The sequence below is a fragment of the Macaca fascicularis genome, chromosome 16 (assembly GCF_037993035.2).
Source record: "Macaca fascicularis isolate 582-1 chromosome 16, T2T-MFA8v1.1".
Taxonomy (NCBI): Eukaryota; Metazoa; Chordata; class Mammalia; order Primates; family Cercopithecidae; genus Macaca; species Macaca fascicularis.
This window is the reverse complement of record NC_088390.1, coordinates 11,825,606-11,850,976: the sequence shown is the minus strand read 5'-3', so window position 1 is coordinate 11,850,976 and position 25,371 is coordinate 11,825,606. Positions and strand designations below refer to the sequence as shown.

At 43.4% G+C, this 25,371-nt stretch overlaps 1 protein-coding gene across 2 annotated transcripts in view; it reads right to left on the bottom strand.

Moving 5' to 3' along the window:
* The window catches only part of DNAH9 (dynein axonemal heavy chain 9), a 374,175-nt gene that overhangs the window by 196,638 nt on the left and 152,166 nt on the right, over positions 1-25,371 (bottom strand). For both annotated transcript variants that reach the window (XM_005582917.5, XM_065532787.2), the window contains 7 exons: positions 23,802-24,012; positions 18,243-18,370; positions 14,834-14,942; positions 12,574-12,721; positions 6,578-6,752; positions 1,283-1,456; positions 589-796 (listed from right to left, as the gene is read on the bottom strand). In XM_005582917.5, coding sequence (XP_005582974.3) covers positions 589-796; positions 1,283-1,456; positions 6,578-6,752; positions 12,574-12,721; positions 14,834-14,942; positions 18,243-18,370; positions 23,802-24,012 — 1,153 coding nt within the window. The remainder of the gene's footprint in view (positions 1-588; positions 797-1,282; positions 1,457-6,577; positions 6,753-12,573; positions 12,722-14,833; positions 14,943-18,242; positions 18,371-23,801; positions 24,013-25,371) is intronic.

The window sequence follows — 25,371 nt, the reverse complement described above, 5'->3', positions numbered from 1 at the left end:
TGTAAATGAGTTAAGCGGAGAGAGACTCTGGCAAGAGGAAAACATCACCAGTGGCCCATGTCTATTTGGGAGCTCTGTGTGTCAACACCGGGGAAAAGCAAGCCCCAGGTGGAGTCAGAAGACCGGATGTGTCATGCCTGCCTCGCCACTTGGCGGTGACTTTGGGCAATCACATCCTTTTACCAGAGCCTCAGTTTCCCCATCCATAATATGAGAGAGGAATTAAATGATCTCTAGAGACACTTTCAGTGCCAGAAGCCTGCAAGTTCTTGCAAATCTCTCCATGGCTTGTAGCTGTCTTTGTCATCAAGGTGCTGAACTGCTCTGTGTTGAACACCTTGCTCTTGAGGAATTTAACAGGCCAGGGAGGAATGTAGAAAGAAAGACCAGAAGCGGAGCTAAGGGGTCCTGGAGGAGCCAGAAAGAGGCATGTGGGGAGAGGTGAGAAGGGGCACGTGGGAGGAAGTGCACAGTGCTGGGGTACGCAGAAGTACAGCCAGGCAGGCACCTGACGCTCGGCTTCAGCTCTGTGTCAGGTGACACGGCCACCCACACACCTCCCCACTCCAGGTGCCCTGGGCTCCTTACCCTGCAGCATTGCCGACGTGGTGTAGTAGTTGAATGGCACGTTTTTCACCAGGTATGCCTCGGGGTCGAGGCTGGCCAGCTTAGCTCTCACCAGCACTGACTTGCCAGTGCCAGCTGTGCCCACCAGCATGACAGGCCGCCGCCGTGCCATCAGCCGCTCCATGAAGTAGCACACACGGATGGTCTCACTCGTGTGCACCAAACATGCCTGGAACAGGAGCACAATAAACCTGCCAAGGGTGGGTTCCAGGGAGAAACAGATGTACCACCAATGTTCCAAAGCATTTCAGAAGAGTGGATGTGGAGCTCCCCAAATCAACACAGGTCAGGAGTATCTTCCCTGATATTCAGAGTGGGACTATCCCACAGACTCGCTCTCTGGGCTCCCTGCAGTTGGGCAGAGAGCTTCCCCACTCTCCTCTACCACCCGGGCCTCTTTCTCTGTGGCCTCTCTAATGCATTTTAAAATCTTCTGCCCCTGCCATTTCCTCCTCTCTTGAGGAAATGTCCTGGCCTTTAGGAGAATCTGTGACTTCATTACGCCTGTCATCTCCTCTGCAAAGTCATGGAGCTGGGGATGACTAGTTCCTAGCAAGGACAAATGCTCAGATGCCCATGCGCGGCTGCTACTGGAGCCACTGCAGATCCTTGAGGGTAACTGCACGCACGTCCTGGGCCGCTCAGCCGCACTCACCTGCAAGGGCATCTCGGGGTCAAATTCAAACTGGGGGATGAGCTTGGACCAAGGCTCGAATTTCTTGGTCTCTGGGTCGATGTAATAGTCAAAGATGGTTCCTTGGGCAGGAAACTTGACTGTTTTGAACTCAGTCAGCCACCATTTGCTGAACTCTGCCCGGTAGTCCACAAGCTGTAAAAACAAAGACAGTCAGGGGACAAGGTCCTCCAGAACTCAAGAAGCCCACACAGGAGGCCACAGCATAAGATAGAGGGTCAGGGCAGGATAATGTGCTCCTCCCTGTGCGGGCCTGCCGGATAGACCAGCTTCTCCAGGAAGGCAATGCTGCCCTGAGGGTCAACCCTGACCAGGCCCAACTATGCAGGGGGCACGCACAGGCATCCTTGCTTGACCACGCAGCTGAGCCAGCCTGGTCCTGCCATGTCTTGCAGCCATTGAAGGGTGGAGAGGGTTGAGGGAGGGAGGTGGAAGAACATGGGGGAGAATCAAGAACTCCTGGAGAGATAGATTGGCCCCATTCTTTGATGCCTGAGATTCTCTGCAGTTCCCAGGGTGGCAGCCTGAGGTTGGAGTGGAACGGTGACTCTTGACACCTGGGGCACAGAGCGCTGGAGTGAGAAGAGCCTCAGAAGGGTATGGGTGTCAGGTAGGTAACCACAGGCAGGTCCTTCTTTCTATGCCTCAATCTCCTCATCTGTAAAATGAGGTTTCTAGAAAGATTTCCAAGGTTCTTGCAAGAGCTAAAATCCTAGAATCTAGGAGCAGCAGGGGAGACAGAGCTGTACTGGTCTTTCTGACAAAAGGAATAAGTAGAGGCATATAATTTGCATGCATGCCTATTACATAATGAGCCTCTTATGCATGGGCTGTACACCCAGTGTACTCAAACCATCTTATTGTGTCCAAGCAAACACATACACACACACACTGAGACCCAAAACATACCCATTGCTACTGGCAACTCTCTGGGAGGGCAAACCCACTCTTTAAACATACCGAACTAAGGAAAATCCTAAAAGAAAAAAAAAATTGGACATTTTAGAAAACATTCGGCCGGGCGGGTCACTCACGTCTATAATCGTAGGACTTTGGGAGGCCGAGGCGGGCGGATCAGGAGGTCAGGAGATGGAAACCATTCTGGCTAACATGGTGAAACCCTGTCTCTACTAAAAATACTAAAAAGTTAGCCAGGTGTTGTGGTGGGTGCCTGTAGTCCCAGCTACTCGGGAGGCTGAGGCAGGAGAATGGTGTGAACCCAGGAGGTGGAGCTTGCAGTGAGCTGAGACCGTGCCACTGCACTCCAGCCTGGGCGACAGAGCGAGACTCTGTCTCAAAAAAAAAAAAAAAAAAAGAAAAAAGAAAAAAGAAAAAAAAAAAGAGAGAGAAAATATTCATGGAGGGCAGGACAAAGACAGAGTTCAAAGGCTGAACAGACCAGGGAGCTGGGCACATGGCAACAACTATGAACCCCAAAAAAAGGGCATTCCTCATTTTGCTGTCTGTTAAGTAAATAGGATTGAAGTCTTTTGCTTTAAAATGACAGTGGAAATGGGTGGTAAGATAAGAAAAGATTTGTTTGATGTTCTGATTCTGATTTGAATTTAGATCAAGGGGACGTTATAACTTCTCAATATTGTTCTCTGGAACCAGAAGCCTAGAGGAAACCCCCATTCTTAACTCCTAGATAATATGCTTCAAGACCTTCAACTTTCTACAAAAACCAGATTTTAGGTTTCTATGGAAACTCTGAAATGAAGACCACCTCTAGAAGGAAGGAAGTGTGGGTCTTCTCCTTTCCTCACCCCCGATGCTGCCTTGAGATGCCCGGCAATTTCTCAGCTAAGCCCTTGGCTGGGCCATACCGACATTGTCTCACCTTCCTGTAAGCTAGTACTTGACTGTACCTTGTACTATAATTGGACACTGTAAAATCAAGGTGACCTCTGCTGGGCCAGTCCAATGGTCCCTTCTTTTACTTTTTCTTTTTTCTTTTTTTTTTTTTTTGAGATGGAGTCTCACTCTGTCGCCTAGGCTGGAGTGCAGTGGCGTGATCTCAGCTCACAGCAACCTCCGCCTCCCGGGTTCAAGCAGTTCTCTGCCTCAGCCTCCCGAGCAGCTGGGACTACAGGCGCCCACCACCATGCCCAAGCCTGGCTAACTTCTTATATTTTTAGTAGAGACGGGGTTTCACCATATTGTCTAGGCTGGTCTTGAACTATGGACCTCGTGATCCACCTGCCTTGGTCTCCCAAAGTGCCGGGATTACAGGCCTGAGCCCCTGCGCCCAGCCCAATGATCCTATCTTAATTCCACTCCATGGGATCTCTTCAGCATGGTCCCTTCTGAAATCCCCATATCCCTTGGGCTCTGACAGTTCACTGTTTTCTCTCTGCCCTTTAACCTGGAGGACATGAGGACTTTACTGGCATACTGTGGTAGAGTTGGGAATCCAGTGTTACTTCGCTTCATTTTCACAATGCTATGGGTTATCCTGGTTACTTAAAATTATTCCTATTTTATAAAGTGGGGGTTTTATGAAAAGACAGAATTGGGAGTTGAACTCAGGTTGTCAGTCTCACAATCTGGTGTTTTCTCCACCTCATGTTTCTGAGAGTTTTTTTTGTAGTTCTGTTCTGCTTTTATGAAAGTTTTTTCAATGTAAGCACCATTGGTGTTCCTGATGTGAATATGTTGGCGAAATTCCTACCTTCCAATTTACAGCACTACTTTTGGTGTTTAGCTTTAATGCAGGCTGTGTAGGGGTCTGGGATGTGCCCTGCTGCTAAAAGCTTTCTCCCTTGTCCTCTCCCCAGGTTGCCGGCAGGGCTGTCGATTACTTCAAGTGCTCCAGTGCCCAAGACGCCTGGAGGGATGCTTTCTCCGGGGCTTTTAAAAGGCTTGAGGGGATTTAAATTTTTATACCCAGAGTTAGAAAAATTGATCACATATTTTCATCCTGTTACCCCACTGCCTGCTCAGCATCAATACGAGAGAGAAGCCCAGCGGTCGCTGTCTGACATTTTGCCAGCCCCAGGTCAGAGACTGCATTTGATGGGGAGTAATAACCTATGCATTTGGGATTTCTGTGCAGTTCAGCCAGGTCTCATCCATCCTGCTGAAATCTCTGCCTCCTTGCCTCAAAGGGGAAACGTAAAGCTGTCAAAGAAGTAGTCCACAGAGAAGCTCCAAAGACTACAGAACAGACAGCAGAAAATTCTCAGATGTCGAACTCCTGGTTCATCTATCCTCCTGTCCTTGGAGATTTCCCTTTCTGCCTCCAGGGCATCCGGCTCTGGGGAGGGCGGTAGAGAAAGGTGCACTTCCTGAGAGCCTGTGAGAGCTGCTTTCTGAATTTTGAGCACCAAAGAACACATCAGGGAGTGATGGGTGGTAGGACGGATGTTAACAGCCAGGGCCCTTAAAAATGAAAAAGAAGTTAATTGCTAATTCTTTTGTGTCCAAGTTCACTTTCATTTTGGATTTCTAGAACATGATTTTGCCGGAGGAGGCTGAAACTTTCTACTTTTCTTTGAAAGAGGCTCACAATCAATCCAGACTGAAAAGGGTAAATCATAACTTTCTAACAATTACAGCTTGGTCTGATCCCCTGTTGCAAGAGAGGCAGCAGATACTTGCTATGGAACCGAATATTTTTACTAGAAGAATATTAATAATAAACACCCATGGGTTGTGCTAAGTACCTTGCATAGATTCATGCTGAGTGATTAGAACAGTATGCATTCAACTTAATCCTCACCACCCTCCTAGGAGCTGGGTACCCCATCATTATCCTTTGTGAACGTGGCGAGAGTAAGGTAGAGAGAGGTTAAGTTACTTGACTAAGGTTCCCCAGATAATAGGGGCAGAGTTACAGTTCAAATCCATAGTTCATGTTCTTTTTTATTTTTATTTTTTGCTTTTCTCATTGATTTTTAAAAATCACTTTATGGTAGTATGACTGATATACAAAACCTGTACATATTTAACCCATACGATGTGATGAGTTTAGAATATACTTGTGAAACCATCACCACAGTCTATGCATAAATCTCCATATCACCTTCAAAGTTCCCTTCCATGCTCTTATTTATCATCGTTACTATTATTGTTATTGTTGTTTTGTGCTAAGAACATTTGATGTAAGATTTATCTTCCCTCTTAGAAATCTTTCTTTTTTCTTTTTTTTTTTTTTTTTAAGAAAAAGGAAATCTTTCCATTTGCAACAACGTGATGAACCTGGAGATTGTCATGCTAGGTGAAATAAGCCAGGCACAGAAGAACAAATCTGACATGATTCCACTTACAAGATGCAGCTAAAATAGTCAATTCACAGAAGTGAAGAGAGGAATTGAGGTTGCCAGTGGCTGGGGGAGGGAGCAATGGAAGGTATAGGTCAAAGGGTACAAAGTTTTGGTTATAAAAATGATTAAGTCCAAGATGAATAAATCTTCTGTACCAGAAAGTTCCTATAGTAACAATACTCTATTGTATACTTAAAATTTGCTAACACAGTCCATGTTCTTAATTGCCATGCAATATTGCATAATAGCTATCATCAGTTTATAAAAGACTGGTTTGCATAATATTGAATGTTTTTCTTTCTAGATAAAATATCTTTTATTTGGAGAAAAATAAGTAAAGAAAAAGGCTAGAAATACCAGAAGGGTGAGGGGATAGGATGCAAAGATATTCCAAACCACATATCCCTTCTTCCAATCAACATGAGACTATAGCAGTTAACAGTATGAGATAAATTCCACTTTGGTTTTCCAATCCTAGATGCTAATTAGACTTTGGTCCAACGTTCTCTGGACAGCTTTGAGTTTCGTGGGTATGGAGATATGATGGTTAACTCTGGCCTGGTAGGGAGTGGTACATCCTTGTTCTAGAGGTTTTTAAGAAAACTGAAGGGTTTCCTTCCACTCAAGCTTCCAGAGCACAGCCTCCTTCCACCCCTTTCTCCACAAACACACCACCTGGCAAAGTAGTGCATATATACCAGCAGTTGCTCAAACTCAAACACTGTATAAGTTCCCAAGAAATCAAAGGTATGTTCAGTAGCTCAAAAAGGAAAAGCTCTGAACACACCACGACCTCATGTATCTCACCCTATGAGGGCTTGCTAGGGGGACTGATGTCTTTAGCAGAGTAATAGGTAGGTGACTAAATAGTTTGCTGCTTTCAAGTCCATTCTGACATTTAGCTGTCCTATCTTCCAAATCTTTGCTAAAGGATCATTGTTTTGCTGCTACAGACTTCAACGTGGATGTTGAACTCAATATATCTCCTTACCTGATCCTGGACCATTGCTCCGCCGAAAGCCCAGATGGCAGCAAACACAAAATAATGCTCATAAATTTCCTTAGGGCAGTCTGCAGGGATATCCTCCGTGGTCAGGAGACATTCCAGAAGGTGACACACCATCTGAACCATGCTCTGCTCTGGGATGGGAATGATTTTCTTAAACCTGCAAAGAGAGACCCGAGGGGATCTGAAACACAGTGGATATTCCATTCTGGTGGTGCTGTTGGACAGCTATGGAACCACTCAGTTTCAGCGGACTCATGGCCTGTCAAGTTCTTTGGGATTACAGACGACCAGAGCGCCACTTAAGCCTTTATTCTCATCAGCTGTTCTCGTGCCAGCTTCCTTTGTAAGGAAGTAAGGGCCCAGAGCTCTCCTGAGGACTTTCTCATCTCCTTTCCTTTGACACCCTCTCCCTGCGCGCTTCTCCTTCTGTTGATGATCCCCTCTCAGTCCCTGGGAAACCCAGGTGTTTGCAACAAGGAAAAACCACTTTTTCGCGCGTTTCACAATTTCTGCAACTGTCAAAAAGCACCTAAACTGTAATCCCAGCACTTTGGGAGGCCGAGGCTGGAGGATCATGAGGTCAGGAGATGGAGACCATCCTGGCTAACACGGTGAAACCCTGTCTCTACTAAAAATACAAAAAATTAGCCGGGTGCAGTGGTGGGTGCCTGTAGTCCCAGCTACTCAGGAGGCTGAGGCAGGAGAATGGCGTGAACCCGGGAGGCAGAGCTTGCAGTGAGCCAAGATCACACCACTGCATTCCAGCCTGGGTGACAGAGTGAGACTCCGTCAAAAAAAAAAAAAAAAAAAAAAAAGCACCTAAAGAGGCACTTTGGGTGCAATTCTGAGGCTTGCCCTTTTACCTCTTCACCTCAGAAGTTTCCTTCCATTGAAAACACCAAAAAGACTTTTTCTGGGGCCGGGATCTTATCTGGGAAGTAGAGTGGACCAGGACAGATGGTTATTTTATACAATCATGATGAACTGAATGGAGTTCTTCAACTGAAAGTACACCTCTGTAACCCTGCCCTGGCCTGGTGTTTGCACTTTTAATCTTGGCTTTAGAGGCCTCAATTGAAAGGCAGATATCAAGAGATGCACAAAAGACATCCTATGCCCCGTGCAGCAGGAGCATACACAAGCTCACGCACACATACTTTCCTTTCCATGGGTACCCTCATCATACCACATGTATCTGCAGAGTACACAGCGTACCCCCACACTCAGCCCACATCGCCACCTCCCACAGGATGACATGTTCACAGGCAGCCTGGAGGCAGAGTCCGTTTTCATAACATATACGGCACTGTCAATGGACACCTTAACAGTCATTTCCCAGCACTGAACCTCAGAGTTGCATGGCACACCATTCACTTTTTAGCATTTGTGCTGGTTTTGAATCTAGTTGCAATTCTTACAACAAACGCTATGATGTTTTTAGAGTGTAACAGTCTAGGTATTACTTCCATGAGTGATGAGAAGAGTGACTCCTCGAAGGGTGTTCCCTCATTTGTTTGATGTGTATTTGTAACAGACAGATACAACACAACTCTCTCAGGCTCAGTGCTGGATAAGCCTGAGAGGATAACAAAGAGGATACGTGCCAACTGCCCTTCTATTCCAAACAGAGATTCCAGACAACTTAGGTGGGACTCGCAGAGGGTTTTGCAACCCTGGCTTCTCACCCTCTCAAGAGCACAGAGGACAAAGCGGGAGATGCTGGAAGGCCTGGAAACTAGCATTCAGAATACTAGAGAGAGCTCTGGGTAGGCAACGAGTGTCCCCTCCTGCACAGGGAAGGTAGCTGCTTTCCCCTAACAGCCAGGGAAAGGGGCTTCAGTAGGATTACTCCGAGTTGAAGAAGGACCCTTGCCTGGAAAACCCCTGAGAGTTGCTGATCTCCCAGTGGAGAGTGGGGAGGTCCCTTGCGGGTGCAGCCTGTGCTCCAGTTTGTCAAAGCAGAGAAGGGGTAAGCATCTCCTGGAATCCAGGTGTGGACTGTGTGCAGCAGGGGTTGCCTGAGTGCTGGCTGAGGGATCAGGTGAGTCAGATGGGGTTTGTGTAGGAGCGGGACCTGACTGGCTAGAGAAGCAGTTACTTTCTTCCAGAATAACAGATGAAAGATTTCCAGTGATGGGGAGGAGCCAAGGAGTTCCCAAAAATTACCAAAGAGAAGAAGTCGGATTTCAAGATCTATCACAGTTGGGGCAACCAACTAAGGCCGCACCAGTTGCAGTCAGGTAAGGATTTCTCCTGCCCCTTCCCCTCTTCTCTCCACCCCTCTTTTATGCCGAGGGGTCAGAAGTTATAGCCAGGGAGTAGGTCACTGGCAGAGAAAGGAGAGAAGTAAAAAACACGCCCCTTTCCCATTGCAGTCCTGATCTGAGGCGGGTGGGGCAGAAGCCTCCATTATGAATGGAGTTTCTTTCTTTATATTTTCACTGGCCTAACACACACGTGTATGTATGACTGTGTGACTAGAAGTGATCAGATGCCTTTTTATCGGAAAAGTCATACAGAAAAGTCATAGACCTTGACCTAGATCTCACGCAGGGGCAGGAGAAGAACTAGTCACATATAATGGTTTTAAAGGAACAGTAGGAAATAAAATAAAGCTGTTTTATAATTGCCCCTTATGGGCCTGCTTATTTAATAAGAAGTTATTATCTGTTGACATGACACGGCTTTGTAGTGACAGGGCCACATGAAGCGAGCATTACAACACTGTGACTGCATAAAATAGAAGGAAGGCTTTAAAGCAAGTGTCTGTTACTAACTGGCTATGATGCCAGGGGAGCATCGTGGAGCCACAGCTCCCTCATCGGCAGGATGGCTGTGAGAATGAAAAGACATCGGCCGGGCATGGTGGCTTATGCCTGTAATCCCAGCACTTTGGGAGGCCCAGGAGGGCAGATCACGAGGTCAAGAGATTGAGACCACCCTGGCCAACATGGTGAAACTCTGTCTCTACTAAAAATACAAAAATTAGCTGGGTGTGGTGGTGGGCGCCTATAGTCCCAGCTACTCGGAGGCTGAGGCAGGAGAATCTCTTGAACCCGGAGGCGGAGGTTGCAGTGAGCCGAGATTGCACCACTGCACTCCAGCCTGGGCGACAGAGCGAGACTCTGTTTAAAAGAAAAAAAAAAAAAAAAAAGAAAGAAAAGACATTACACCTAGAATGGGCAGAGAGTTCCGGGGAGAGTTGCCTCTGGATAGACTTAATACACTCAGAATATTCAAAGCTGTTTTAAAGGCTTGTGCATGCACCGGCACACATGCACACACAAAGACACACGAGTTTGCCATCTCTTGTTCTAAATGTCCACAGTGAGAAATAGCAGACTTTTAATTAAAGGTATATGGGACAAGCGTCTCAGGAAAATCCTAAAGAACGGGAATGCAAAGGAAAAGAAATTATTTTATCAAAAAGATACTTGCACTCTTGTTTATTGCAGCACTATTCACAATACCGAAGTCATGGAATCAACCTGAGTTTCCATCAACAGACAATTGAATTTAAAAGGTGGTGTAGGCAGGATGCAGTGGTTTACACCTATAATCTCAGGACTTTGGGATGCTGAGGCAGGCGGATCACCTGAGGTCAGGGGTTTGAGACCAGCCTGGCCAACATGGCAAAACCCCATCTCTACTAAAAATACAAAAATTAGGCCGGGTGCAGTGGCTCACGCCTGTAATCCCAGCACTTTGGGAGGCCAAGGCGGGCGGATCACAAGGTCAAGAGACCGAGACCATCCTGGCCAATATGGTGAAACCCCGTCTCTACTAAAAATACAAAAAATTAGCTGGGCGTGGTGGCACATGCCTGTAGTCCCAGCTACTTGGCAAGGTGAGGCAGGAGAATCGCTTGAACCCAGAAGGCGGAGGTTGCAGTGAGTTGAGGTTGCGCCACTGCACTCCAGCCTGGGCTACAGAGCGAGACTCTGACAAAAAAAAAAAAAAAATTAGCTGGATATGGTAATGCTCACTTGTAATCCCAGCTACTCAGAAGGCTGAGGCAGGAGAATCGCTTGAACCCAGGAGGTGGAGGCTGCAGTGAGCCAAGATCGCACCACTGCACTCCAGCCTGGGTGACAGAGCAAGACAATGACTCAAAAAAAAAAAAAAAAAAAAAAAGGTGTGTATATATATCTACGTATACCACATGGAATACTACTTAGTCATAAAAAAGAATGAAATCATGTCTTTTGCAGCAACATGCATGGAACTGGAGTCCATTATCCTTAGCGAAATGACTGCGAAACGGATAGTCAAAAACTGTTTGTTCTCACTTGTAAGTGGGATCTAAACAGTAGGTATATATGGAAATACAGAGTGAAATAATAAACACCAGAGACTCCAAAAGGTGGGAGGGTGGCAGGGGGGTGAGGATAAAATACCCCCATTGGATACAATGTATGCTATTCAGGTGGTGGGTGCACTAAAGGGCCAGATTTCACCACTACGCCATATATCCCTGTAACACAACTGCACTTCTATCCCTAAATCTATACAAATAAAACTTTAAAAAGCATTTTAAAACTCAAAAACCAAAAAACAAACAAACAAAAAAACCAGGGATAGACTATTTTCCTAAAACCTTACCCTTCTCTGGTTTTCTAACTCTTGGCTGCCCGAGTCCATCTGTGATATTAACTACTGTTTTCCACTTCCAGACTCTGTTAGCTCCACGGGCTGCTTTAGCCCATGACATCCCAAGGCCACAGAGCCCATGGGCCACCCAGGGACTAAAAGCTTTTCAAAGGCTTATACATATGTTGAGATGGAAGAATAATTATTGACCCCAAAATAGAAAAACTATGAAATCAAAAGTAATGTTTCATTAAACAACGAAGATAGACCACAATGTCGCCTACATGACTGCAACTCAATTTTTAAGTATACAAAATTCACTTTGAATGGGAGTGGATTTTTTGGGGTATGGGCAGGGCATATGGAATGGGAGCGCCTGGCACCCTCTTGTAGTATTGTTTCCTGCAGTCTGAAGTGCTCCCTTCCCCTTGGCCTCCGTGCTTGCAAATCATTGGAGGCACAATCATATCCCATGCTTGACAAGCCAAGGAAGAAAGAGGCAGGGATCAACTGCAATGATAGACTTTAGTTTCCGGGAAACATAACCCTGACCCTAAACTGTGGTGTCTTCATGGGGCTCTGAGTCACACTGCCTTCACAGCGCCAGCCTCAGGGGCCTATTCTTGCCTCCGCTATGGGGATGGGTGTCAGCTTCACAGAATGATGTGTCAAATGGTAACAACGACAACAACAAAACATAGCGTAAAACAAAAGCAGGTTCCAACCACGGGCAGCTCCCTGTGCTGACACAGATAGTATTCTCGCTGTAATAAGTATCCTCTTGGTCAAGAGTGATTAAGTTCTTGCTTAGTGATAAGTGATAAGTGATTAGGGCTTGTTGCTCTTACTTTTACAAACCTATAAGAGGAAAGGTAAACTCACAATATCCAACAGGGCAGGACCGTCAGATGGTACATTATACCCAATTCCACATTATCTGGGCTGTGAACGCACACAGCCAGGCACAGGGAGTGGGCCCCACAGGTCACCAACATGTGCCATTTTCACCCCTAGGTCTGTTGATCTGGCCTGTGGATTATTTATTACAAATGCAGAGCTGCTTGCCCTGTACACAGAAGGATCTGAGTCTCTGGATTATAATCTGATACTACAACCCACAGCCTCCCTCAGATATACCCACGTGGCACTCATGAAAGGAACTTTCAATCTTCCTTCTCTTCACTCACCTCACTTCATGCCTGAGCTGACAACAGGCATCCCATAGCCATCCTAATGTGTGTTCCCTCTGCCTTCTGCCATGCCTGGAGGCATTGCTCTGGGAACATCTGACTTTGGGGCAGGACAGAACATCAGCAGGACACCAAGTATGAACCGATGGGCTTTTAATTGCTGCTTTGACTCTCTATCTTCCTTATTTCTTGGCCTACCTGGTTCTGAGTGTGTCTAAGCAGGTTGGAATGTACTTGTCAAACAGAATGGTTAGGTTGGCTCTCTCTGTCTGGATTTCCCTCTTGTCAATCCAGCTGCTCACCGGAGGGTTCCATCCCAAGTCTGCCGGGTTGATGTACAAGATCCCTGTGAGCACAGAGAATATAGTTAGGTGAATATTCCGTATACATCAGTATATTTTTCACCCCAGGGAGTTATTTTCTCTGTTTGGAAAATGTACAGAAGACTGAACTGAAAAGAAAAGGAGATTTGGCTGAGATGTGAGAGGGTAAATGGGTCTGCTATTGAGGAACAACTCCAATGGACTGGTGATAGATGGATGGGGAGCAGCTTTGAGAATCCCAAGGCCAAGTCCAGGCTCAGGAAGAAAGAAGGCTGTGACAGATCAGCGATACTTGTCATGGGAATGTGGGGGGTATGTAGTGGGTTGAATGGTGGTCCCCCGAAAGTCAAGGCCATGTCCTGACCCCTGGAACCTGCCAGTGTGATCTTATTTAGAGAAAGGGTCTTTGCAGGCTGGGCACAGTGGCTCACGCCTATAATCCCAGCACTTTGGGAGGCTGAGGCAGGTGGATCACCTGAAGTCAGGACTTCAAGACCAGTCTGGCCAATATGGTGAAACCCCGTCTCTACTAAAAATACAAAAAATTAACTGCGCATGGTGGCACACGTCTGTCATCCCAGCTACTTGGGAGGCTGAGGCAGAAGAACGGCTTGAACCCGGGAGGCAGAGCTTGCAGTGAGCCGAGATCGTGCCACTGCACTCCAGCCTGGGCAACAGAGTAAGACTCTGTCTTAAAAAAAAGAAAAGAAAAAAGAAAAAGAGTCTTTGCAGATGTAATTAAGTTAAAGATGTTGAGATGAGACTATCCTGAGTTATCTGGGTGGAACATTTCTAAGTGTCCTAATAAGAGACAGAGGGGAGAGACATACACAGAAGAGAAGGCCATGGGAAGAAGCCAGAGACTGGCATTATGGGGCCACAAGCCAAGGAACATCCAAGCTGGGAGATGCAAGAAAAGATTCTCCCCTAAAGCCTTTAGAGGAAGCACAGCCCTGCTGACCTTGATTTTGGATGTCCAACTTCCAGAAATGTGAGAAAATACATTTCTGTTGATTTAAAAGCCCCAAGTTTGTGGAAATTCGTTACTCTTGTTAGAGTATCCCTAGGACAGGAGAGACAACTCTCCTGGCCTGTGTCCACCAATTTTAGCAGAGGTTCTTGAAAGGGAATGTAATATTACGGTAGAGGCCAAACAAGATCTCTTTTTAAATTATTTTATTTTACTATTTATTTCCTTTTATTTTATCATTAATATTATTTTTTAACAGCTTTATTGGAGTATAATTGATATATAAAAAGCTGTACATATTTAAGGTATACTATTTGAAATTGGACATATGCATACACCAGTGAAACTATTATCGCAATCAAGGTAATAAACATCCATCACTTCCAAAAGTGTGCGTGTGTGTGTGTGTGTGTGTGTGTGTGTTAAGAACACTTAACATGAGATCTAGCCTCTTTAACACTTTTTTGTATTTTTTTTTTTGTAGTAATTGGGCTTTGGTGTGTTGCCTAGGCTGGTCTCAATCTCCCAGGCTCAAGCTCTCTGCCCATCCCAGCCTCATAAATTGCTGGGATGATAGGTGTGAGCCACCAAGCCTGGCCCAACAATTTTTTTAAGTGCACACTACAGTATTGTTAACTATAGGCACTGTGTTATACAGCATATCTCTAGGACTTACTCATCCTGCAGAACTGGAATTTTGTACCCATTGACCAACATCTGCCCTGTCCCCCCAACCCTCACCTTTGGCAACTGACATTCTACTCCTGCTTCTTTAAGTTTGATTTTGCCAAACAATTTTTAAAAAACTCTTCCAGTCTCTGTTAATAAATTTGTTCAGTGGAGACAGAGGAAAGTTAAGGTATAGAGCTACAATTCTGCACCAGGAGTTAGTGAGAAACAGTGATATTTGGTCATCTCCATTGACAGGGAGGCTAGAACTGGCCTAAAAGTAGCCTAAGTTGGACACTTCTGTGCAGAGGATAATTGTGCAGCTCAAAAGCTCTTTCCCTTCTTATTACCACAACATTTCCAAATTCACAAAACTGCACGTCAGGCTTCTGGCTCCCATGTGGAGATTCCTTCTGAGTCAGCAGAACTACGTGTGAAGCGAGAGGCACATGCCTAAGTGGAGTAGCTTTGTGGTTCTTCCCTTCTTGGGCCGTACCTGCTCTAGAGACAGTTGCTGGAGTGGCTGTGCGCAGGTGGCTGATCTCAAAGAGGAGCTTCATGGTGGGGTTCAGAGGAATCCTCTCATTGCTGGCCAATGTCAGCACCTGGAAACAACAGGGAAGGGCATGCCAGTGAGGAAGGAGGTAAGTGCCTTGCCAGCCTGTGGGGATTTGGCTGATTGTTATTGGTTTGGTTGGGATTATGGATAATTATTTCCTTGATATGGTTTGACCATGTCCCCACCCAAATCTCATCTTGAATTGTAGCTCCCATAATTCCCATGTGTTGTGGGAGGGACCCAGTGGGAGATAATTGAATCATGGGAGTGGTTTCCCCTATACTGTTCTCATGGTTGTGAGTGAGTCTCACAAAATCTGATTTTTTTTTTTTTTTTTTTTTTTTTGATGGAGTCTCACTCTGTCACCCAGGCTAGAGTGCAGTGGCATGATCTCGGCTCACTGCAAGCTCTGCCTCCTCGCTTCACGCCATTCTCCTGTCTCAGCCTCCTGAGTAGCTGAAACTACAGGTGCCTGCCACCATGCCAGGCTAATTTTTTGTATTTTTAGTAGAGATGGGATTTCACTGTGTTAGCCAGGATGGTCTCGATCTCCTGACCTCGTGATCTGCCCACCTCGGCTCCCCAGAGTGCTCACAGGCATGAGTCACCCAGTCGATCTGGTGGTTTTATAAGGGGAAACCCCTTTCACTTGGCTCTCATTCTCTCTTGTCTGCTGCCATGTAAGACATGCCTTTCGCCTTCTGCCATGATTGTGAGGCCTCCTCATTTATGTGGAACTGTGAGTTCATTAAACCTCCTTTTCTTTATAAATTACCCAGTTTCCAGTATGTCTTTATCAGTAGTGTGAAAATGAACAAATACATTCCTTCTTTGTGATAATTAGTATTTTCTAAATTTTCTACAAAAATCCTCTCTTTCTTCCTATACACTCTCCACCACCACCCCTGTGTGTATATGTGTGTATGTGTGTTGAATCACAAAAAAAAGTTATTTAAACAGTTTAAAGTGATGTCAATGATTTGAATGAACTAGACCATACTGGAACAATGGAACTCTTAAAAGAAAATAACTTACATTTCATATTAATACTGTTCCTTTTATAATAGTACTTCATGAATGATCCCTACAAAAAGAATTTCAAAACTCTGCTTAAAAAAATCAGAGATTACACAAACAAATGGAAAAATATCCCATGTTCATGGATAGGAAGAATCAAAATCATTAAAATGACCATACTGCCCAAAGCAATTTATAGATTCAATGCTATTCCTACTAAACTACCAATGACATTCTTCATAGAACTAGAAAATCTATTTTAAAATTCATATGGAACCAAAAAAGAGCCAGAATAACTAAGGCAATTATAAGCAAAACAAAAAACAAAAACAAAACAAAACAAAACAAAACAAAAAGCTACAAGGCTGGAGGCATCATGTTACCTGACTTCAAACTACACTACAGGGCGACAGTAACCAAAACAGTGTGGTACTGGTACAAAAACAGACACATAGATCAATGGAATAGAATAGAAAGCCCAGAAACAAGGCTGCACACCTGTGACCATCTAATCTTCAACAAAGCTGACAAAAACAAGCAATGGGGGAAGAAATGCCTATTTAATACACGGTGCTGGGATAACTGGCTAGCCATATGCAGAAGACTGAAACTGGCCCCCTTCTTTACATGATATATAAAGATTAACTCAAGAGGATTAAAAACTTAAATGTAAATCCAAAACTATAAAAACCCTGGAAGACAACCTAGGCAATACCATCTTGGCCATAAGAAGGAGCGAAGATTTAATGACAAAGATGCCAAAAGTCATTGCAACAAATGCAAAATTGACAAATGGGATCTAATTAAACTAAAGAGCTTCTGCACAGCAAAGGAAATGATCAACAGAGTGAACAGACAACCTAAAGAATGGGAAAAAATATTTGCAAACCATGCATCTGACAAACGTCTAATATCCAGCATCTATAAGGAACTTAAGCAAACTTATGACAAACAAACAAACAACACTATGACAAAGTGGACAAAGAACATGAACAGAAACTTCTCTAAAGAAGACATACATGTGGCCAAAAAGCATATGAAAAAAATCTCAACATCACTGATTATGAGAGAAATGCAAATCAAAACCACAATGAGATTCCATCTCACACCAGTCAGAATTGCTATTACTAAAATATCAAAAAAGAACAGATGCTGGTGAGGTTGTGGAGAAAAGGGAACACTTATACACTGTTGGTGGGAGTGTAAATTAGTTTAACCATTGTGGAAACCGGTTTGGTGACTCCTCAAGAGCTAAAAACAGAACTACTGTTCGACCCAGCTATTTCATTACTGGACATATATCCAGAGGAATATAAATCATTCTACTATAAAGACACATGCACGCAAATGTTTATTGCCACACTCTTCACAATGGCAAAGACATTGAACCAACCTAAATGCCCATCAATGACAGATTAGATAAAGAAAATGTGGTACATACACACTATGGAATATTATGCAGCCATAAAAAGAATGAGATCATGTTCTTTTTTGTGGGAATATGGATGGAGCAGGAGGCCATTACCTTAGCAAACTAATGCAGGAACAGAAGACCAAATGCTACATGTTCTCATTTATAAGTGGGAGCTAAATGATGAGAACTCGTGAACACAAAGAAGGGAACAACAGACAGGACACTGGAGCCCCCTTGAGGGCACAAGGTAGGGGGAGGGAGAGGTGCAGAAAATGTAACTATTGGGTACTGAACTTAGTACCTGGGTGATGAAACAATGTGTACAACAAACCCCTGTGACATGAGTTTGCCTATGTAACAAACCTGCACATGTGTCCTCAAACCTAAAAGTCAAAAAAAAATCAAGTAGTCTCTCCAGGAGAGCATACTTTTATTCGAACAATCCTGTAAATGTTGAAGGCATTTTAAAACTTGTAATCTGGACATGCTCTCTGAACAAGTTTAGGAACAGCCACCAGCTTAACAGTCACCAGTTAGTTTTTTGAGATGGAGTTTCACTCTTGTTGCCCAGGCTGGAGTGCCATGGCGTGATCTTGGCTCACTGCAATCTCTGCCTACTGGGTTCAAGCAATTCTCCTGCCTCAGCCTCCTGAGTAGCTGGGATTACAGGCGTCTACCACAATGCCCTATTTTTTTGTATTTTTCGTAGAGATGGGGTTTCACCATGTTGGCCAGGTTGGTCTTGAACTCCTGACTTCAGGTGATCTGCCCACCTTGGCCTCCCAGGGTGCTGGGAGTTCCTTATTCTGAGCCAGCCATCATGTGGAATCTAGATTTGCAAATACGCCTGCCACACTGGGTGACTGGTTTCACAGATGATTAGAAATGATCTAGGGATCTCCCCCAATTTCATACCTTGTTATCATCCATGACAGTATTCAGGGACTCAATCCACATTGGATCTATGTCGCCATCCAGTAAAATCCACTTGGGCCCATCATGGGTGATGTTGGCAAGCTCCCGCATGATGGAAGAGAACAATCCTAAAAGGAACCACTGATACCTTATTTTCCATTTCATCATTAATCCTCTTTCACTTAAACATAGCTTTCCCCTTTTAGCTACAACACACAGAAGGAGGTGTACGTGGAACATGCAAAGGCAGATCAGACCTGGTTTTATTTTTATTTTATTTTACTTTATGTTTTTTTAGATAGAGTCTTGCTCTGTTGCCAGGCTGGAGTGTAATGGTGTGATTTCAGCTCACTGCAACCTCTGCCTCCCGGGTTCAAGTGCTTCTCCTGCCTCAGCCTCCTGAGTAGCTGGGACTACAGGCACGTGCCACCACACCCAGCTAATTTTTTTGTATTTTTAGTAGTGACGCGGTTTCACCGTGCTGGCCCGGATGCAGACCTGGTTTTATATTTTGCTTTGCAAAAACCTGGCAGTGCCCAAGGTGCATTTTCCCTGTGCTTTAGTCTAACTTTTCATAACATCAACAAGAACAAGAACAATGCCTCATAGTACTAGCTTTTCAAGCGACAAAGTGAGTCATTTCAGCAAGTAACTATGACATGATGAAACTACATTAAACTTTTTAAGGTAGCATTTTCATGCTTTGTAATTGCAGTCTTGGTGAATCTTGCCAAACCCAGGCTTTGGAAAGAGGCTCATCTGATTCTAATTGTCATTACCTGAAATTTATATATTAATTTGGGCAAAATTGATTTTTATGACATTAAATTTCCCCAGTTAATAGTATGGCATGTCTGTTCATTTATTCACATATGGTTTTATGTCCGTAGTACATTTTTACAGCTTTTAAAATACATGTCTTTGGTTAAATGTGTTCCTAAATATGTCATGATTTTTATTGCTACTGTGAAATGAATTTTCTCCTCCTGCACTTCTATTTTTAGTTGACTCTTACCAGTATTGAGAAAAGTTACCAAATTTTGTGTATTTACTTTATGTTCAATTGCCTTTAATGAACTTTCTTATTAATTCTAGTAATTTTTCAGTAATGTCTCATAAATTTTCTAGGTATAAAGTTGTGTAATAAAACAATAATTTCTCTCCTTTCCTCTAATTTATTTTTTCTTTCCTACGATTTATTCCATCTATTCCATTTTCTTGTCCTATTGCATTTTCTAGAACCCCAATAAGCAATAATGTTGACAATAAGCATCCCTGACTTGTTCCTTATTTTTCATGGAAATTTACGGTATCATTATTCAGAATGACTTTATTTTCATTTCAGCTTTAGGTACAGAGCATTTAGTATATTTTAGGGGCTTCCTTCTATTCCTACTTTACTTAGAATTTTCTATTAGGAATGAATTGCATTTTAAGTATCTATTTAGTGATCAAATAATTTTCCCCTTTAATTTGTCAATGTTTTATGTTAATACTGTTAAAAATAATTGCTCTATCCTTCCATTCACGGAATGGATTTTACTTGGTCAAAACGTATTATTTTTGAGATACTATTTGATTCTACTTACTGATATTTTATTTAGGATTTTTGTATCTATATTAATGAGTAACACTGGGTTTTTTTTGGCTCCACATAAAAATTGATATCAATATTATTCTTGTTCTGTAAAATAATTTGAGAGTTATCTCTTCATAATTTTGAAATTATCTATTTTTTGCTCTATTCTTTTTTAACTTTTCCTTTATACTAGTTTACTCAATTTTTCTACTTCTTAATGAAGACATTTTATTAATTTATATTTTGCTAGGGGTTCATCTATTTCTTTTAGTTTTTCAAGTATGTGTCATCAAATATTTTCTTCTACTTTGGTCTTGTCTGTTAATTCCAAATTATATGTATATTTACTATTTTTTTCCATTAATCACTCTCACAACAGACTTATCTTATTGGTCTTTACAGCGAACCAATATTTACATTTATTAATCTTTTTTTTTTTTTTTTGACAGAGTCTTGCTCTGTCGCCCAGGCTGGAGTGCAGTGGCGCCATCTTGGCTCACTGCAAGCTCTGCCTCCCAGGTTCATGCCATTCTCCTGCCTCAGCCTCCCAAATAGCTGGGACAACAGGTGCCCGCCACCTTGCCCAGCTAATTTTTTATATTTTTAGTGGAGATGGGGTTTCACCATGTTAGCCAGGATCATCTCTATTTCCTGACCTCGTGATCGGCCAGATGGTTTTACTGTCTCTTTCCAGCCTCTATGGCCCTTAAAATTGCACATCTTTCATGGAACTTATTTTCTGTCTTATCATTTGGATAATTTGCCTAGGTTTTACTTCTTTTTATTTTTTTGAGACAGTCTCTCTCTCTGTTGTCCAGGCTGGAGTGCAGTGGCGTGATCTCGGCTCACTGCAAGCTCCGCCTCCCGGGTTCAAGCCATTCTCCTGCCTCAGCCTCCCGAGTAGCTGGGACTACAGGCGCCCGCCACCACGCCCGGCTAATTTTTTGTATTTTTTAGTAGAGACGGGGTTTCACCGTGTTAGCTAGAATGGTCTCCATCTCCTGACCTCGTGATCCGCCCACCTCGGACTCCCAAAGTGCTGGGATTACAGGCGTGAGCTACCACGCCCGGCTGGGTTTATCTATTTCTTCTATTTCTTTTATTTATCTTTATATAATCTTTTTGTGTTCCTCCTGGTGACTAATTTCAGCTTTTATCTTTATCAGTTCCTTTTCCTTCATTTTCTTTGTGTTTAGCTTGAATAATTTCTTATGACAAATATTAACTTCCTTTACTTTCAGCCCACCTTTTATAATAAAGTGAGTTTAAAAGGTTTTCCCTTTTAGAGGTTTTAGATGGAGCCCATAGGTTTTCTTGTATGGAGTATTTTTTTATTGCATCCTAGAGAGGTTGCAATTAAATTTTCTTTTTGATACAGGAATCAAGAGAGCATTTCTTGATTTGCAAGTAGTAAAATCATTTTTGGTGACTTTCCCGCTATTTGTTTCTAATTCTATTCCATTGTTATCAGAGAATGTGACCTGTAAATTGATATTGTTGAATTCATTATAGCTTTCTCCGTAGCCAATTACATTTTTAATTTTTGGAAATGTTACACGAACCCCACCAGGAAAGGAATACTTTCTATTTATGGGATAAACATTCTATAACTTTGTATTATATTGAGTTTAGTGATATAATTGCCAATTCCTTTATGCACTTATTTTTCTGTTTACTGGAATTAATTTTGAAAATAAAAAACAAATACATAAAAAAATTAAAATAACCTGTTAATTTGTATTCTTTTGAAGTTATCCTAAATTCTTTTTTTTTTTTTTTTTTTTTTTTTGTATACGTGGGGTCTCACTATGTTGCCTAGGCTGGTCTCAAATTCCTGGCCTCAAGGGATCTTCCAATCTTGGCCTCTCAAAGCACTAGGATTATAGGAATGAGCTACTGTGCCTGGCCCCTAAACATATTTTAAAGGCTATATTCCATTTACTTGTTTAGTGAATACAGACTTGTGATTATTATATCTTCCTTGTCAATTTCCCCAAATTTAATGTATAATCTAATAAAATTTTAACTAGAATTCAGAGTTAAAATTTTTGAATTATATTATTGAGCCTATATTTAATATGAAAAAAGAAGTGCTTGAGACAAGACAATAAAATTACAAAAGATTACTGAGGAGGGACTTACCTCATTGGGTATTAAAATATGTTATAAAACGACTGTAACTAAAATAAAATGACATTAGTATAGGATTAGATAAAGCGGTGAGTCAAACAGAATAGAAAGCCCAGAATCAGATCTCAATATACATACGCAATTTAATAAATGACAAACTGGTATTTAAATTCAGAGGGAAAGCATAGTTTACTTAATAAATGGTGTGGTTACAATCAATTATCCATCTGGAAGGAAATAAAGTTGATTCTGTACCCTATCTCATACTAAGCCCCAAAATAAATTCCAGACGGATAAAAAATGTTAATGTAAAAAGAATCTTTTTTGATCAAATTTATGATACTATATCAACAGCTGAAGAATGATAAACTAATAGAAATCCCAGATGCTAAAAAGACTACACAGGCATAATTTCCTTTGTTAAAAAGAGCATGGGAAAATAAAGTGTCTATAGACAAAGAATAGGTGGGGAAACATTAGCAATGCATGTGACAAATAAAGGGTTAATATCTTTGATATATTAAAAAACTCTTAAAAACTGGTAAGAAAAACAGGAAATAAAATCACAAAAGAGCAAGTTACTAAGATCAATAAGAAGATGCTAAGCCTTGTTAAAAGCAAAATAAAAATTAGACTCTGGTTGTTAAATCCCTGTGTTCTAGATCTCAGATGAAAGCTCCTAAATCAGAGAAATCCAGAGAGTTTGACCCAGATGTGGTCAGACATTGAAACGTCAGGAAGGAGCTGAGATTTCCTCATTCCAGAAGCCACATCTGTTTTAGAAAGAGGTCCTCCTTATCAGCTCATGGACCTCTTTTTTTTTCCCTCAACTTTCTTTTCTGCTCTCTTCCAGTGCCAGACGACCCTTTACAATGTCTATTGGTGATGTTTAGTTCTTTGAAGGTAAGGCTGAGATCAGCACCCAGCAAACACAGGGTTGAGGGCCTCTGAATCACTGTAGAAGGGAATATGGCTCTAGGGGCCTTCCTGGGATTGAATGGATAAACATCAGGGTCCTGGCATGGGCACAAGGTTCTGTAGCATGCAGCTTCCCCATCACTGCTGGGGCGACACCAAATAGGGGAATAGTGCCCTTTGTAGGACGCCAGACAGCACCACTTCTTTGGGAAGGAGCCGTGGGCTTCCCTACCCAACACATACTTGAAGTCTACTGCCAAGCAGTGTTAACCCTACACCACGGCTCGTGCTCCAGAGTCAGTGAACTACAGCTGAATGCCTGCATTGCTATTTATTTATTTATTTATTTATTTATTTATTTATTTATTTATGACAGAGTCTTGCTTTGTCACCCAGGCTGGAGTGCAGTGGCACGATCTTGGCTCACTGCAACCTCCACCTCCCGGGTTCAAGCGATTCTCCTGCCTCAGTCACCTGAGCAGCTGGGACTACGGGTGTGCGCCACCACGCCCAGTTAATTTATTTTTATTTTTATTTTATTTTTAGTAGAGACGGGGTTTCACCATATTGGCCAGGCTGGTCTCGAACTCCTGACCTCGTGATCCACCGTCTCCGCCTCCCAAAGTGTTGGGATTACAGGTGTGAGTCCCTGGCCTGCTTTCTCCTCTTTAAATGCACTCTCTAAAAGGCAGCTGGAAGAGGTCCCCAAGGAGGGAGAATATCTGAAAAACTGAAGCTCCCCTCCAAGCCAAAATTGGTTTCCTCCTTCTCCTTTTCTACTGGCTTTTTCATCTCCTTCTGCGGTCCCAAGCAGATCAGTCCAATGTAATTCACCCAACTGCATCCAAGCCCGCCACAGGGGCTCTGAGGCTAGCAGAGACTTTCTCCTGGGAGAATCCCACACTTACCATCCTTGAGAATCCCACACTTACCATCCTTCCATTCTCGCGTGGCTGGATTGATGACGCCAAAGAGCTCATCATTTGTGACTGCTTTGGGATTGAGGTCAGTCCAGACGGGGCGCCGTTTCATGATCTGATAGGTCTTGTGCAAGGACCTCAGCACCTGTGACTTGCCGGTACCAGCGCCACCAACCACGAATACAGAGTGCCGCACAGCCAGGAGCTCCTCCAGCTGGACCACCTGGGGAGGCAGGAAATTCAGCCAGAGGGACCAGCCTGCGACTCACCTGCATCCCAGCTGCTCTCCTGTGACCCTAGCTGGTGTGCAAAGTGAGACCTGAAGTCAACAGAGGAAGAGTTATCTACCCCAAGACGTGTGAGGAGGTCTGAAATACAGGTGCAACACGATTCATTTGTTCCTGTATTCATCATTCAGGTATATAATTATTAGTCACCAATGAAGTGCTACAGAGTGTGCCAGGTGAGGGAAATTCAGATGCGATTCTCCTGCCCTCCGTGATCTTATTAGAGTGTGATGGAGAAGAAAGTCATGTGGACAAATTATTCTAAGGTAAGAGGATAAGTACTATCTCAGAGGTATTTATAAGGTGCTGTGGAAACAAGAGAGGAGGGAACCATTGATTTTGTACACATAAAGGGAATGAGAAAGGCTTCATAAAGGAGGGAACATTTGAACAAGGGCTCCAGGGATGAGTAGGAGTTTGCCCAGAAGATGAACAGGAAGGAAATTCCAGGCAGAGGTAACAGCACGAAGAAAGGCTTGCGGTGTGACAGAGTATGATGTGACTGGTTGGCCAGATGGTTTGGGGAGGCTGGAGTCAGAAGTCCTGTGGGGACCATGGTGGCACTGAAGGTCTCATCACTCTTGGGCTGGTTTGCTTCCAGGCACAGCTTTCCACACTGTTGCAGCACATTTACTGGAATAAAAATTGGACCAGCCACTGCCTTCACTCTGTCCCCTTCATTGGCCTCCATGGTTCTGGCGATGAAATACAAATCCTTAGATTGGTTTACAAGGTCCTTTTGCAGCCTGGCCCAAATCAGACTCCAGTCTTATCTCTTATCCTGCAACACACACAGTCCAGCAAGAGAACTACTTGGAGCTCTTAAATGGTGCTCTTTCCTGTATCCGTTCCTTCTGCTCAGAGTGACTTCCAGCTGGACGCGGCAGCTCACCCCTGTAATCCCAGCACTTTGGGAGGCTGAGGCAGGTGGATCACCTGAGTTCAGGAGTTCGAGACCAGCCTGGCCAACATGGTTAAAAAAACCCAAAAATACTAAAAATACAAAAAATTAGCTGGGCATGATGGCGGGCGACTGTAATTCCAGCTATTCGGGAGGCTGAGGTAGGAGAATCGCTTGAACCTGGGAGGTAGAGGTTGCAGTGAGCTGAGATCGTGCCATTGCACTCCAGCCTAGGCAACAACAGCGAGACTCCATCTCAAAAACAAACAAACAAACAAACAAACAAACAGAAACAAACAAACAAAAAACAAAAGTGACTTCTCCTGCCATCTTCTGTCTAAACCTTTGCACGTTCCTCAGGAAGCCTTCAGTCTGACCCATGCCTAGTACAGAT